Source organism: Xyrauchen texanus, chromosome 20, assembly GCF_025860055.1.
Source record: "Xyrauchen texanus isolate HMW12.3.18 chromosome 20, RBS_HiC_50CHRs, whole genome shotgun sequence".
NCBI classification, from domain to species: Eukaryota; Metazoa; Chordata; class Actinopteri; order Cypriniformes; family Catostomidae; genus Xyrauchen; species Xyrauchen texanus.
The window spans coordinates 18,941,628-18,959,612 of record NC_068295.1 but is presented as its reverse complement, the minus strand read 5'-3'; the positions used below and the strand labels follow the sequence as shown (position 1 = coordinate 18,959,612).

Here is a 17,985-nt window from a genome sequence, read left to right as displayed (position 1 = left end):
CTGAGCCCCACACCTGAGTCTGCTGCCAACAACCAGGAGGCGGTGGCCGTTCCCACTTTAGTGCTTCCAACCATCCAGAGGAGGAGAAGGAAGCCGAGTAAGGCACCCGAGTCCCAGTCGCTGCCAGTGCTCCTGGCCACAGAGGCCATTTCCGAGTCGCTGCCAGCGCTCACGGCCATGGAGGCCGTTCCCCTGCCACTTTCAGCATCCTCAGCCACGGAGGCTGTTTCCCAATCGCTGCCAGCACTCCCGACTACGGCGGTCCCCTTGGTCAATGAGTCTGTCCAGTTTCCTGAAGCTGTCTATGAGCCTGTCCTGTTCCCTGTCATGGTCCCACTCAGTCTTCCCTATCTTCTTTGTATGTTTATTTTCTCTGTGTGTGTTTGTGTTCTGCATTTGCACGTCTTGGTCAGCGTTGTAGTTTACCATGTGTTATCCCGACCTCACCTCCTCATTCCCTCTGGCCTCACTCTCTAGTCTTCTCCTCGTCTTCACCTGATCCTCATGTGCTCAATCTGTATATGCTGTGCTCCCTTTCGATTTGTATTTGTCAGATCGTTTTGTTCTTATGTTATGTCTGTGTTTTCTTTGCTCAGACTTCATTCCAATTTGTCATTTTGTCTTGCAGTTTAGAAGTTTATGGATTTTCTTTTCAGTTTGTTTGTTTGTTTGTATTGTTTTATTTAATAAAATCTTTATCTTCCCTCATTCCTGATTGGGTCCTCATTCCTGAACAGAACTTTAATTTTTGGATGAACTATACCTTTAAAGTGATCTAAGGTGTATTCAAAACCAAGTAAAATATACAGGTTATAAAGTGGAGAGTGCTAGAATTGTGCAAGTCGATCAGTTTTATAATAGTCTGTAATTAATTAAAGATATGGGTCATTAACTTGTAGTCAAGCATGTCTCTGCATTTCAAGGTTGCTTTTACAATCTAACTTAATGGCCTAGATGTATCTACAAGGATTAGTTATCACATCCAAAAGCTAGTGTCCCACTGGCAATGGTTGTGGGAAGGTTAAAAGGGACAACCGCTTTCAAAGGTCATGATAGGCACCAACCATCCACCATAAACATTCTGGGATTTTCAATTCTGTGTCTAATGGCATGGTCCCTTATCATTTTTACCATATTTCTTCCCTTTAGGGAAACACACACACACCTTGATTTGTGTCACACAGTGAATGTGTGTGTCTAGATCTATGTGTTATAAAGTGCTATGACTGCAGCTTGACCATGGCTGTTTAATTAAGTTCTTATCAGAGCTGTGTGTATGTGCATCCACAGAGCTCCAGGGATGCCCCAGATACACACTCACATCGGACACAGCACATCTGACTGCATGCCTGTGCAGCAGACCTCCCTGACATATCCGTCAGCTTAATATCAGCATTTCTCTGCCCAGCATTCTGCTTCTTTATCATGTTCTCTTTAGCATGCTGCTCACATGCAGCAGGATACACTATGGAGGATGTGGTGAATGAAAGCCAAATCTAAAACAAAACACTGATACACTGGTTTAAAGAAGACCCCTGGAGTTTTGTGTCCTTTAGTCCATATGTGTTAGCTTTGAAGCCATGTATATGTTAATATGCTTCCAAAGGTTGACAAAATTCATCTTTAGCACATATGCATACACAATTACATTTTATATTCTCACTGGTATGGTTACATGCACAAACACACTGATGACTCATCTTCACAGATTTTAGTCCAACAAAATGCTCTCTAGAAATGCTCCCCCCCCCCTCCCCCTCCCCCTCCCCTCTTATTCCACTTGCAACCAACTAGGAAAGCAGAAAATAATTGTTCACGTCAGTGACTTTACTTATATATGGTCTTTAAAATAGGCCCATGAGTGAGAATGAGGATTTGGGCAGGCGATTTTAGAGAGGAAGGGGTTTAAATCACAAAGCAAATAATGCTCAGTGTCACAAACAGTTGCTGTTGATTGCATGAAAATATTAGCCAAGGTACTCATGTTGATGTGAGGCTTCACCATAATGCCATCTATTGTTATGGATGCCCCCAGTTTTTTTTCCTATGAGCTCTGGGACATTTTCTGGACTGCGATGGCAGGGGTGTTTTATCAGGAGTACTCAGTCTTTTCTACCAACATCTGCACACAGAGAAGTGCAAGCTACAGAAACTGGCCATTCATATTTTATTGGCCACTTTGCTTGCTATCCATAATTCAGCGAGGAGCATATTTAACAGGCCTGCTCTGGGAGATTGGACCAATTATAAAGCCCACAATGAAGGAGGATAGATTTGGTTTGGGGCATAGTGTCCATGTGTGCATGCAGTATCTCTGTGTGTGTGTGTGTGTGTGGACTGCAGGTGATTACAAGAGTTATAAATGAATTAGGCTGCAGGGAGATGGAGAACGCACAGTAGTGGACAGTAGCAATAGCTTTGCCTCAATTATCTCTGCTTGGATTCTTTAATTGGTACAAAGGCAGGTGGTGTTCGTTTGGCAGAGTTCAGGTTTCTAACAATGTATTACTGTTACAGTTTAAGTTCATTTAATCAAAGAAATTTGATCATTTCACATTTTGATTGATACATACACAGTTCAGACCAATATTTGTATATACATTCATATATATATATGTATGTATGTATATGTATGTATACACTTCCATTCAAATGTTTGGGGTCACTTGCCTGAAATGTTTCTAATGATCTTAAAAATCTTTTGATCTGAAGGCATATACTTAAATTTTTTTTAATTAGTTTAGCAGACAAAAATATAATTGTGCCAACATATTAATGTATTTAATTACAAACTAAAATTGTATTTAAAAAAATAAAGTTTTGGAAATTGATGACTTGGACAGAATAATTAAGAAAAGCAGCCACTAAGTGCCCTGCATATAGATGGGAACTCCTTCAATACTGTTTAAAAAGCATCCCAGGGTGATAGCTCAAGAAATTGGTTGAGAAAATGCCAAGAGTACATTTCTGCAAAATCTAGGCAGTGTGGTCACTTTGAAGATGTTAAAATATAATGTAGTTTTGATTAATTTTGGATTTGTTTTGTCACAACATAATTCCCATATTTCCATTTCTATTATTCCATAGTTGTGATGACTTTACTATTATTCTAAAATGTGAAAAAATAAAGAATGAGTAAGTGACTCGGTAGTGTATGTGTACTCAGTATTTACTTTGTAATATATAAAGTACATACGTGTGTGTGTGTGTGTGTGTGTATATATATATATATATATATATACACACACACACACACTCATCGACCACTTTATTAGGAACACCTTTACGCCTAATTATTCATTTGATTATCTTATCAGCCAATCATGTGGCAGCAGTGCAATGCATAAAATCATTCAGATATGGGTCAGGAGCTTCAGTTAATGTTCACATCAACCAACAGAATGGGGAAAAATTTGATCTCATGATTTCAACTGTGGCAAGATTGTTTGTGCCAGACGGGCTGGTTTGAGTATTTCTGTAACTGCGGATCTCCTGGGATTTTTCACGCACAACAGTCTCTATAATTTACTCAGAATGGTGTCAAAAATGAAAAACATACCAGTGAGCAGCAGTTCTGTGGATGGAAACACCTTGTTGATGGGAGAGGTCAATGGAGAATGGCCAGACTGGTTTCTAGCTTACAGAAAGAATACGGTAACTCTGATAACCACTCTGTACCATTGCTGTGAGCAGAATAGCATCTCAGATTGCACAATATGTCAAACCTTGATGCGAATGGGCTACAACAGCAGAAGACCACGTTGATTTGGAGCAATGTCTTACATGGCCAGTTATATGTACTTTTTAATTATGAACCAATCCAAAATCATGCGTTATTAATAGGGATGATCATGGCATTCAAATGCCAAAATCACTATTTGGTTATTCTGCAAATTTTTAGAGGTCTTCAACCAGATCTGAGTCTGATGGAACCCAACAAACATACAGGTTTAGTTCAGTAACAGGCTGTTCACACGTGTGTTGAGGCCATGTAAATACGCACTGAACGGCCATCTTTGATCGTTGTGCCACAACTCACTGTAAAGATTAAAATAATTTTAATATTTATAAATGCATCTTGAGACACCTGTGTTCTGATTCACCATTTGTTGCACTGCATCAAGCTTTATCAGCGCTGGTGTCACAAATCGACATTCTGATGAAGTTCAGGTTGCAAAGGGGACTTAATGTGACTGTTACACATGATTCCAGATTGTTTTTCACATGGCAAAGTTTCAGCACTTCATAAACCGAAAACACTCGAAACAAATGATATTTCACATAAGGCTGACATTTACATGGATTTATAATAGATATCTCAAAATAAATAACTAATTGATTTAGAGTTCGGGGCCCTTTGGGTTTAGAGGCAACTGGGCAACGGCCCAATCGGTGGGGTGTTGTATGTTACTTTAGACTGTACTTTGCTGTTACCGTAGAGCTGCGGAACTGCAACTCTATACACATTGTAAATGAGTCATTCCCACAATTCGATGACATTCCGCTTTTTAAACTTTAGAAAAATAAAATATACTTTACAAGTTTCTTCATGTTTCATCATTACATGGACCTATTAAAGATTGTATTAGTCATACTGGTCAAGCTAAAAAAATTCAGATGTTCATCCAGTTAAATGGGCGGCACCAGGGTGGACATTCAGTGGATAAATGAGCCACTACATGGTCTGTCATTGATTGAAAATTATTTGTAAACTAATATTTACTATTTTATTTCTGTTAACATAATTTCTGCATTTTTTATCTCCCCAATTTGGAATGCCCAATTCACAATGTGCTCTAACTCCTTGTGGTGGCGTAGTGACTCACCTCAATCCGGTGTCAGTTGCTGCCGCGTCCGAGACGTTAATCCGCACATCTTATCACGTGGCTTGTTTAGCACATGTGGAGGCCCATGCCATTCTCTGTGGCATTCACGCACAACTCACCTTGTGCTCCACCGAGAGCGAACTACATTATAGTGACCACGAGGAGGTTACCCCAAGTGACTCTACCCTCCCTAGCAACCGGGCCAATTTGGTTGCTTACGAGACCTGGCTGGAGTCACTCAGCACACCCTGGTTTCGAACTCGTTATAAGCTTCATATAACTATGCAGAATGGCTGTTGTCCACCTCCAGAATGTGTGATATCATTAACATATATCTTCAATGAAAGGTCATGGTATCATGACATAACAGGGTGGGCAATAAATCAAAAGACACACAAAAAACCTCTACTATCTACTTTTAAAATTATACATTCACCACAAATAAATACATGTTAGTGAGAGAATGTAACACTAAACTCTTAACTGTATGTTGTGGAAAACTGTAATCCAATGTTTTAGAATTTATTTTATCAAAGATGTTTGGCATGCAGTGACACAATGCAGGGACATGAGGATGTGACACATTGCAATAGATTTATAGATTTAAGAGTAGAATTTAAAATGTACAATTTAACTTTTGAGCCCACAGAAGTGAAAACATTATAAAAAGTCTTTATTCTTTTTAACAAGCCTATCAAAATTGTTATTGGGTGAAATTAAACAATATAAATACCACACAAATTGTGATAGGGACTTAAATGTCAAAGAACTGTAGGAATGACCCATATTTACAGGTGTTTCTGTGCGAGAGACTGCTTTACATTGAAAAACAGCTCAGAAGCAAAAACGCACTCTGTGTGATCGACCCCTAATAAACCTAAAATGAAAAATGCTTTAATACAACAACCATGAAGCAGAGTGAAAGGGAGAGAAAAGGCTTAACATAAAAATTGTGTATTTCTCCTTGGTTTAGTGTCGTTGTTTTGGCAGTAAATAGTGTTTATCTTAAGGGAAATGTAAGAAAATCATGTTAAGTGTTTTAACTACACCTATACTACCATACATTTATTTTGAATTAATGCAGTAATCCAGTTTTTTTTTTCTCTCTCTCTCTCTCTGACATATGCAATAAAATGTAATGGCTTGTAATGAATAGGTGCGTTTACTGGCATTTTAAAATCCCAATGGTGGGAAACAATTAACATGCACTCGAATGCTATATTATTTTGACAAAATTATCTTTCTTCTGACAGCTAACATGACAGAAGATGTCCTCTGATTATCCTCTTGCCCCCTGATCTTTCTGTCAAGTGTGGTGTCCATGTAAAGCAACATCCGATATCTCACACAACTCACGTGAAATGTGTGTGTGTGTTTCAGGTCAATTTCTCTTGATTTGTAAAACATTCTCAGCAGTTTTGCTGTGTAATGCTAAAATACGGGACAAACAGCATCATGTATGGATTTCATATGGAACACAATTTATTCCATTAATTATGGGACAATTCCTTATTTTACAGGACGTTTGGCATATTTTGTTAATTCATTTTATCTGATACTGCTTCAGCGTGAGGGTGACTCTCTCTCTTTAATCACTGTAATAAAATTCCCTCAGTGGATGATGGTGACGACAACAGTTGTCGGGGGCGGGGAATGGCAGAATTCAAGTGATAATGAACCAGTTGCAACAAAGAATCTCCAGTTGTATAAAACAGCATCCAATACATTTAAAGGGAAACTAATGACAGTAGATTATGGACTTCTGAAGCAGCAAAACAAGTGTGTATACGGAGGGTATACGCAAATATTGATCCTTAGAAGTCATTATACGCAAACAGCCCTAAGAAAAAAGTAAGCATACAATGTATATGTGCATATGGCCCCGACTACACCACTGCATTACAGTTATCTATCAGTTTGTATTTGCACACACACACACACACACACACACACACACACACACACACACACACACACACACACACACACACACACACACACACACACACACACACACACACACAATCTCTCTCTCCAAACCTTCTTATATTCCCTGAACACATTCCTGCGGCCATACTAATCACTGTGCGCAATAGTGTTGTGGTCTAAAGCATGTCTGCGCTGTTTAATTAAGAAAGTTCAGAGAAGACTTTGAAACGTCTTCCTGCCTCCTGTCTGTGCATTCAAACTGCCGCCCCTTGGCGAGCACTAAATCCTCCTAAGGGCCTGTGCTCTTTTATTCCAAACTAATATCTCCCCTCACTGAAGATCTCTCCAACAGAGCACTGCTCTGGCATGTAAAAATAGAATAAAAAGAACAGAACAAACAGATTAGTCCAAAGCAAGAACCAATTTCAGTGGCTGCTCACATTTGCTTTTTTGAGATCATTAAATGTTGACAGTTCTTTCTGTCACTAAGAGGAGGGAGTTAATTATGGCTTTGAAATATGGTGCCATTCCATTCGAACCAAATCTGAATATTAGAAAGTAGTCTTTACAACTGGGGAACATACTACATATTAAAGTGCTCTGAATGTGTTTTGAATGTTTAACAGTGAGACTGATTTAAAGCACCGATTCCCTCGACTAATGTAGAAAGGTATGGTCAGTAAATTGCACCCTGCTCAACCCCTACTTTAGACTGCTATTATTTGAGGAAATAAAAATCTCAGCTGTCAATGTTTCTCTTAGCAGCAATGAGCATCAATCTCCTAGCAGCAATGAGATTATACTGAGAGCAAATGGAGACTTGCTTAAATGACAAGTTTAAACAAAAAGTTATATTCTGTCATAATTTGCTTACATTCATGTTGTTCTAAACACATATGACTTTCTTCTGTGGAGCACAAAAGGAAATAACTGAATTAATGTCCTGTTGGCTGAATTCAAAACTCTGGCAATACATAGGAACTTACTTTAATGCTTTAAGAAAAATGCTGGCTTCAATACAAGTTAAGCTCAAATGAGAGCATTTGTGGCATAATGTTGATTACCACAAAAAAAAATTTCACCCCCAGGCAAAAACCTGGGTTACAGTGAGGCACTTTCAATGGAAGTGAATGAGACAATCTGTAAATGTTATACACTCACTGTTTCAAAAGTATAACCACAAGATTAAAAAAATACATGTGTGTTAACTTGATTTTAGTGTGATAAAATCACTTTCTAACCTATTATGTGTGAACTTAAATATAATTTTACAAGTTGCCATGACGATGTTAAGTCATAAACTCTAAAACGACCATAAAATTGACAATTTGAACAAATTTACAGCTAAAGAAATACACAAGATTCAACAGAAGAATTTTAAGTGCTTTTATAAAATTATAAGCTTCACATTTCTGCCTTTAAACCTTCCAAAAATTGGCCCCATTCACTTTTACTTCCATTGCAAGTGCCTCACTACTCTTTTTTTTAAAGGAGGGATGAAATTTTAACAAGAGAAATTGACCCAATAAATCTCACATGTGTCTCACTTGCATCTCCTTTTGAGTTGCAGAATAAATCTCAACAACATCAAAAACTATTTTTTATGAGATTTACCAAGACAACATAGTTTGTAATTAAAAGTCAGTGATTTCAATATGAACTCAAACATTTCATCAACTTCCCTCAAGACCAAATTATCTGAGTTATCTTAACTACATTTATTTAATAGCTGTTTCCTACTGTATGTCTGCAATTGTCTAATTTGCTTCTATTTTAATTTATTCTAAGGAACTTTGCCACAAGCCATTTACTCCATTTAGTCAACTGCACTTTGAAAGAGCAACCTCTGAGCAATCACATCTTTCTCTGTGTGTCTAAATCCCAGCTGAGATGAAAAAAAAAAACAACAACAACAACTCATCAGCAGGGGAGAAAGGAGTCAGAGAAGCTATGCATGGCTGTGTAGCTGGAAGGGCATGTCCCACCAGCATTGAAATGAAAACGACACTATGCAGTCTTTAACTAGGGAGTACACTTCATCCACTGGGTCTAGCTCCTGTGGGCCTGACCAGACAGACTCAAGAGAGTCACCAAACAGTACAGAACCGGCCAGGGAAAGACAAGTCTGATTGATTAACGGCTTCATGTCATAGTAACAAATTAAATTGTTGCAGGATGAGACCAATTAATTGGGATGTTAGAAGGCCTTGCCAAGTTTTCTGTGCCAAATGCAATTGCGAACATTGGTGATTTCTTGGTTTCACAAGGGCACTCGATCAAAATGCCATTCTCCATTCTGAATCTTTCATGATTCCCATAACTAAGACCAGAGGTTAAAATGCCTTTCAGACAGAATGCAAAAGCACTTTCTTTAGTTCATAACTTGTACACTTTTTCTTTCCTATGAGAAAATAATCAGGTAATACAGTACCAGCTGTGCCGGATCAGTGCTAAAAGAGTGCACTTGATTTTCTGACATAAAATAGCACTGAAAACAAAACAAAAAAAAGAGAAAGAAAAATAAGTGTCAAAACATTTGGGGAATGTTGCCATATGGCAACACAGTACCACAATGGAAAATGGTCCAAAACTAGTTTTTCTTAGAAATTAAAAATGTTCCTTTAATTAAATTATTATTTATTTAATTAACTGTTGCATTATATACTTGCATCTCCTACAGACTAAAAGTCTGAAGTTTGTAGGAGTTCTTGGTCTTTCCATAAAACATAGCCATTATCAATTTTGACACATTTTTGAAAAGAGATATATAAATCCAAATTTAGTTATTTATGCATAAATAAAAAAAAAATATTATGGTAAATACTTACAAATAAATGAATAAATGTGATAATATAATTGATCCCACTCGCTGTCAAAATATCTATTATAATGTGTTGTCATATAGCAACGTTCATATTTAAAAACATTGTGTGAAACTATGCTAAATTAAGTTGACCAGTAAACAACACCATCTAATTTAATTTATTTTTAAAACAAATCATATAGTAAAAGATAACGAAACATGTTTAATAGAGAAATTTGTGGAGCACTTCAGCAGGTGTCTCCCCTGTAAATGTAACCCAAAGAAAAACAGCAAATTACTGGTTACTTTCATTTACAACAATCCATCATGTTGTAGTTTTTTCTGAAAAGTGAGAAAGGGAAAAAGATAAATTGTTTAAGATACAGTACACTGGTGTGAAGATCAAGGCCAGAATCAGTGCAACCCAATCCAGCATTCAAAAGATGGCATTCTGCATTTGGGGTGAGAACATTCTCATTCAAAATCTCCTTCTCAGCCCATTGATATAATTTCCCAACTTAATAATTAAGGACCTAAATGACCTTTTACTGCATCTGTTTCCCACAGACTGAAGACAAAGTACAATGTATTAAGACAAAGCAGGAAGGCCTGAGGTCTCACTGGCTGTGTATCATTACATCACTGAGCTGCTCTGCTAGTGCTAGGAGACAATTAATCTACTGTGCATGCTACCACTACCGAGTTTAGTATCTCAGAAGATCCGGCAGGTAATTGCTGAAGTCAGCCACAGTGTGAGAGAGACATCTGGTACTGTATCATAGGTGCTAATACATGTTTATCCAGGGGCACGTACCTTTGATGTAGGCTTGGATAGATGAGTGTCATCAATATTAATGTAGACGTGATATGTGGCTTGTGAAATGCCACATTAATGTTTTGGCTCTGTTTACTTTTGATTGAGCTCTCAGAGACATCTTTTGTTATGTAAATCAACCCCACAGCAGATATTGTGTCAGATTCAAGGTTATTGCAGCACATATTCACACTGTTGCTGTGTTAGGACTCAAGTGTCTTAATTTGTACTCAAAGGTATAATAGTTTCCCAAAAATGATTTCTGAATATTGAAAAATGTATAATTTAAATGATGTTTTCATTTACTCACCCTCATGTTGTTCCAAAGCTGTTAGCCTCAGTCACCATTGACATTTATTGTATGGAAAAAGATGCAAGGAAAGTGAATGGTGAATACGGCTTAACATTCTACATCATCTCATTTTGGGTTTCACTGAGGAAATAAAGTCACAGGGGACAATAAGTAAATGATGACTGAATTCTCATTTTTGGGAAACTATCCCTCTAAAGGAGCAAAGTTTTCTCTTTGCTCACATGGTTGATTAAAGTGCAGGTGTTTGTAAAGAATATTGGAGATTGCATTACAAAAATATGCTTGAATATACAATGCAAAGAGATGCTAATTATCAATTTTAAAAATGTTGAGTGATCACATGTACTGCATGGATGCTCCAGAGAAGTGTTTTCTCGAGTTTGCAACTTGAGTGTCCATTGAATGAAAGAGATCGCAAAGTTACTTCTGTCATTCAGAGCTCTTTATACGAGACCGGTCGGTATACCTAAAGTTGTTCCAGAAATTAACCCATTTAAGCTAAAAGCCTTTGCCTTTTTCTAAGATAATTGGTCTGATCTTACACTGATGCTTGTGAGAAACAAAGCCAATGGAAAACATTGAGCTATGTAAGGCAATTTTGCTTTACAGCTCAAACCCCAATTTACTGTACAGCTGTAATGGTGGGAGAATTGGCAACAGATTTATTTTGCATAAACTGTTATTGGGTCGAAACACTAGATGCATTTCTCTTGAAAATTAGATTAGACTGGGAACAAGGGAAACTATTTGAATGCTTCGATTTTTAGTTGAGAAAAAGTCCAACAGCAATTTGTTTTCATAGCTTCTAAAACAACAGGCCTAATGCTGTTAACTGAAGACCAAATTATTCCATTGAGTTGCATTGAGAAAATGTATTGGCTTAAGCCAAATTTACTCAATAATGGAAAGTGATGAAAAGTCATTTCTATGCAAATGGTGTTGACAAATGCATTCTATATTTCCTGTTTATTGTGTGCATCTAAATTGCTTTGGCTCACTTTTATTGAATTCAGACCTAAATTATCATTTAATCTAGTTGCGCTGTGATCTATTTTCATGGGGCACTGCTTTAATTGGTTGTTATTGTGTTCTGTAGGCTCGAACAGCAGGCATGAGTATTGAAAGGATATTTCTCCATCAATAAACAGCTTTCCTTTTCCTCCACCCCCTCCATGAAAGCCATTAAACAGTCCAGTCCATGCTCTCCTGCCTAGCATCATCAGCGTGAAAGAAGATAGGGGGTATTACTAGATTAAACTGAAATAAATGCATGTTTTATACTGTTCTCTTGCTTGAAGTATGTCAGAGTCTCTGTAAAAGCATAAATCCTGATTATTCCATTACATCTCATCAAATCCGAAAGACACTTGCTCTATGTAATAGAACAACTCACTTTGGATCAATTCCATTAAAGGCGTGAAGCTTGATTCTGGATCAAACAGGCTATAATTTCAAAGTTCTTCTCTTTTATTCCAGATGCAAAGAAATACACAATGGCCACGGTTACCTGTCAGATTTCAGTCTTTTACAACAAAAGCCCCCACAAAAAGATAGCAGTCTGTGACAGTTGCCTCAATTTTCTGGGATTGACATTGTCTGTGCTGACAGGGGGTGGCATGTTGAGGAAGGGAGGACAAGACTGGATGTCACAATCCATAGCTGTCTCCGCATTGAGAATGGAGACACAAGACAGTCAAATAGACATGCCAGCACTGAAATGAACATCACAAGCCTGAGGCAGTGTTTCAGCCATTCTGATTACAATGTCAACCATTCAAACAACTAAATTGCCATGTTGGTCTTTTCAGTCATACATCAAGATATTTTGTTAAAGGCATAGTTCACCTAAAAATGTAAATTCTGTAATGATTTAAATACCCTAATTCTGTTCCAAACCACTAAGACTTCCTTCTTTCATGTAACACAAAATGAAATGTTTGGCAGAATGTTATGGCCTCAGTCACCATTTACTTTCATTGAATGGTAAAAAGATTCAATGCAAGTGAATGGTGAAGAAAGAAAAACATATGGGTTTGGGACTACAGAAGGGTGATTAAATAATGACAGAATTTTCATTTCTGGTTGAACGATACCTTTTATGCAATCAGGAGATCTGCTACATCAAATAAATATGCACAAATTGAGTCTTCAGTCAAATACATTGGACATGTGGAAAATGAGGATGGATTTCAACTTGAGTAAAGATGACTCTAAATTGCTTTATCTCCCACCTTAAAGAGAAATTAATTTGTGTTTCACATATTAAATAGAATTAAGCCTTTAGTTAACAATCCTAATCCTTTTGTTAGCATCAATTATATTAAGGTAGGCCTATATATGTTCAGAAATCTAACCTCTGGTTTACATGATGTTCATGTTTTAGGATTCAAACCTTTCCATGATATCCACAATCCATATTGCACTATCTCAGATATACCCAAAGTGTATACATTTTCCTAACAAATACAAACAGAAAATAATATTTAATGATTGTGATTAATGAAATCTACAAAGAAATTATGGCAATTCTTTACAATAAGATTCTATTTGATAACATTAGTTAAAGGGTTAGTTCACCCAAAAAAGGAAAATGTACTCACCCTCATGCTATCCCAGATGTATATGACTTCCTTCAGCAGAACACATTTGAAGAAATATAGAAAAATATCTCAGCTCAGTAGGTCTTTATAATAGATGTGAATGGTAACATTTTGATGGTCCAAAAATCACAGACAATCAGCATTAACGTCATCCATACGACTCCAGTGGTTAAATTAATGTCTTTTATAGTGATACAATTGCTTTTGGTGCGAAAATGATCAATATTCAAGTACTTTTAACTATAAAAAGTTAGGCAGCGGTAAGCGCGTTGCTAGAGGGCTAAGGTCACGTGATCTCTTGTGTGACGTATTGGCGTTGGCATGTTCACGCCAGAAGCATTGCATGCACAACACACCTGTAAGAGCAGCGCTGTTTACAACTGTGTAGGTGGAATGCTGTACAGACCAAATGTCATAAACAAATTTAAACAAAGATGTCAGAAGATGAGATACAAGTTTTTGTACAGCCAGATTTATTTGAGCCCGAGTACTTTGACCAGGAGCACAGGGAGATGGAGGAGGCTGGACCAACAATCCTCAGAGAGACAGAGAGCTCAGTAGACGTGGTGGTGCACATGTAGGCAATGCCAACAGAGGTAGGCGTCTGTTGCATTGAATGGAACATTGCCATTCCATCGCTAGAAAGACCTCGTGACCTCAGCCCGTGAATGCGCATATTGCTGCTTACCGGACACGGTAATTTATAGTTAAAGAGTACTTTTATTTGTTATTGCGCTATGAACTAACATGAACAACAGCATTTTTATTAACTAACATTAACAAATATTAATAAATGATGTAAAAATAAAATAATTTAAAATAAAATAAAAACAAAGTGTCTCATTTGGAAGGCTATAGCCTACGTCTCCGGAGGTCGAATTTGTCAGCCACATACTTCATTGAGGCTCGTTTCAGAAAAGTAAGTAGGACACTTCGAATGCAGCCTTCGAATGCGAACTTCTTTCAAGTGAATTCGGAGGATGCATGAGGTGTATCCTTCGTGGGCACTCACAACCCACAATTCTTTGCTTCAACGTAAATGTCTAAAATAAATTGACGCCAATTTGCCCGTAAATATGATGTTCAAACGCAAGTAATGTTAATTCCCAAGTTGAAGTACCTCAGTAGATAGTTGCAGAGAATATAATATGTATAATTATATGAATATATAATTAAAATAAAGTATTAGACTATAAGTATGCTACGCCTGTCAAATCTATTTTCTTTTCTTTTTACATAATTATAACTCTCCTAAAATTTAGCGCTTGTTAAAGAGTGACGTGCTGTCATAGCAACCATGTTACGTTCTGTTTTCGTTTGTCCAACGAAGGCTGTCTCGTTTAAACGAGCTGCTTTTTTTAAGGACACTCCATATACTGCAGCCTTCAAAGGGCGCGTCCTACCTAACACGCAGCCATCGAAACTAGACACAAAATCATTCACGAAATGTTCCCAAAATCATCATTATTATCATTATAAAGCCTACATTTAAACATTTTAATTTGATAAGCTGAACAGTTAACGCGCGCACACGCGCACACACACACTCGTCACTCTGAAACAAAAACATGTGCTGTTTATCTTCGTAAATTACACATTTATTGTAGTAAATTTAGCCTATAAATGACTATTAACATGTCAGACCATCCTCGACTTTTGATTTATCTACAAGTCATCCCACTCTTTCCCTCTCTGCTTGCCAGTGCGCAAGTGGGGAGGGTAAAATCTCAGTTTGAAGTCTCAGCGTCTTCCTCAATTCCACGGACCACAGCAGCGTCTGTAGGATCATCAGCTCAGTCACATCATTCGGGAGCAGCCTACAGCTATTAATAAAAACAACAACTACGCCTTATAGGCCTATATATTTTATTGACTCCTAGCTATGCATTAAAAGAAAACAGTGACCTGTTGTTATGGTTACAACTGCTTTCTACGCTGACCGTTAGAAGACTCTGGAGCATCATCTCAAGGAGTCGACTCTTCACTCGCGCAGGACGGGATGCGGGATTCACAGCAATGGGAAGTTTAAATGCGAAGCGAAGACTGCGGACCCAGGCAAAAAAAAAAAAAACAGTTTTAAATTAAGTTTAATACAGATACGTTGAAAGTAATAAGCTGTAATGACTCCCAAGATAATTCGCGACAGTCTCTGAATGTCTTCTCATTAATCGTTCTTTTTGAGGTGGACTATTAATTTTACAGGTTAAGCAGCGCTGTTTCTGCAAGCACAATGAAATCCATCTTCTACAGTCGTTTTTTCATCCTTCTCCCATGGATCTTGATTGTGATCATCGTGATCGACATTGACACAAAAAGATCGTCTGTTCGCAACACGGCGAGCTTCTATTTCTCTCGGATGGGGAATGTCCAACAGCCGCAGCAGGACGCCAGGGCGACTCGGACCAGCAGCGGGTCCGGGGGTAACCGCACATCTCTCCCGGTCATTTATGCCATCACCCCCACTTACAGCAGAGCGGTGCAGAAAGCAGAACTCACGCGCCTGGCCAACACGTTCCGCCAGGTTCCGCAGTTTCACTGGATCGTGGTGGAGGACTCGAACTCACGCACGGAGCTGGTTTCGCGGTTTCTCGCCCGGTCTGGAGTGCGATACACACATCTGAACGTGTACACCCCGCGCAGGTTCAAGCGGACAGGGATGCCCCGCGCGACCGAGCAGAGAAACACAGCGCTCGGCTGGCTGAGAGGACACAGCACCTCCAAAGATAAAGGAGTAGTGTTCTTCGCGGATGATGATAACACTTACAGCCTTGAGTTATTTGAAGAGGTAAAAGCAACTTATTTAGACAGATATATTCAGATTAGAGATGTAGGAAGGCTAGAAATATTTTAGTGTCCGTGTCATTACATATCATGTACAATAGCAATAACAATAGAAATGTGCAATTGCAAGCAGTGTCACTTTTGTTCATTCAGTGTAATTTCAGTTAATAAGATTTTTAACAGATGGCATGCACACAATAGTTGCTTATCACTATATATTTATATTCAGTGTGTGAGCATATTGCAAATTCATATTTAACCTCTAAAATTACAGAGACCAAAGACATTTTACTGTATTTCTCTCAACAAACAGAGCATCTATGACAACTGGGAGTATAGTGGGACAATTGTGTCAATTCTGTTGTTATTATTAATTATGAACGGGTAGTGTAATAGATTTATACTTTACAAAGTGGGAGGTTTGGAGTTGTATAGACACAACGTTGTCATTTCTGTGTTTTTTCCTGTGTTTGTTCAAGTAATTGGTGTAGATATCCATCCCTGTGTATGTTCAAATTGTGTGTTTAATCATGCCATCTATTTCTTATGAGACTTTAAATGTGCAATAGTTGATGCACCGAAATGATGGCGACGACCCAGTAGTATACTGTGTAGCCAAGCAGAGTGAATTAACCCACTTTAAGGCAGTGGAAGTCACAGTGAAACAACGGAGTGAACCCAGCTGGGACATTAGGATCGGCCTCTTCAAATGATTGTCTGAGGACGACACACAAAACTGATTACTGTGATGTGATGAGAGACACCTCATTTGAGACTCTGTCTTACACAGAGTATTTCTAGATCACGCTCAGCTCAGACATGGTATTTTAAAGCATTTCAAAAGATATACCCGCTTCTTCAAGACTAGTTTTATAATCAAAATACCATAGTTTATGGCCAGTATAGTTAATTTGGGTGTAAAATCAATAGAATTAAAGGAATAGTTCACAAAAAAAAAAAAATGAAAAATCTGTCATTATTCATTCACCCTCATGTTGGCATAGACCCATATGCTGATTTAAGATAAGATTTTTCTGTAGAAAAGTTTTTGAAGAATCTTCAAAAACCTAAGCTTTTTTTAAATAGTGACAACAGCTGTGAGGCTCCAAATATGAAAAAAAAAAAAAAAGCACCTTGAAGGTGTTCCATACGACTCAAAAGCTAACCCGTGGCTTCTGAAAACCAAACAATGGAATTTTGCAGTCACAGTGGAAAAAGCAGACTGAAAATTATAATCTTTCTCTGCAGAAGCTCTAAAATATAATTCAAATTTCTGTTTAGATTTTAAAGAAGTGTCACTTTGAAATGTCACAGCTGTTATACAAATTGTATTGTTTTCTGTGTTGAATGCAGTGCACAAGTTTGAAAATGAGGGATGGAGAATGAGATTTTAGGAATGCATCAGAGGAGAAGATTTTCCATGAATAATTATTGAATTTTGGTGTGTTCCTTACACAAAGCTTTTGTATGGCTTCGGAAGATGCAGAATATACAGTAGCACTTTTGGACTACTTCAGTTGTTCCTTGACAGTGTTTGTTTTTTTGGTCATGTTAGGAACTTGACAGCCAGGGTAACTTTGAACTGTCATTGTATGGAAAAGAGCTTTTTGAAGATTCTTCAAAAATGCTCTTTTTTTGTTCCATGGATAAAATAGGCATTTGTTTACCATTGGGCCAAATATGTTGTATTATGCGGTTCTATACCGATCTGGGCTTGTTAACATGGTTCCGGTTTGTTTTTCCATTGTGGTGTTGCGAAATCAGGATTAGAATGGCTGACTGGGCAAGTGAACAATCGTGCCACTAAAACCATTCCACCAGCATGGTTCTTTGTCCTAAGAATGGTTAGCTAACCAAATTGACAATTCCATCTCAGGAACAGTTTGTAATCGCACACAGTAAAACTAATTCTGTAAAAT

General features: G+C 37.8%; 1 protein-coding gene across 1 annotated transcript in view; it reads left to right on the top strand.

Moving 5' to 3' along the window:
- Window positions 1-14,744: 14,744 nt before the first annotated feature.
- The window catches only part of LOC127660617 (galactosylgalactosylxylosylprotein 3-beta-glucuronosyltransferase 2-like), a 31,962-nt gene continuing 28,721 nt past the window's right edge, over window positions 14,745-17,985 (top strand). Inside the window, exon 1 of the mRNA XM_052150959.1 lies at window positions 14,745-16,070. Coding sequence (XP_052006919.1) covers window positions 15,516-16,070 — 555 coding nt within the window. The 5' untranslated portion in view covers window positions 14,745-15,515. The remainder of the gene's footprint in view (window positions 16,071-17,985) is intronic.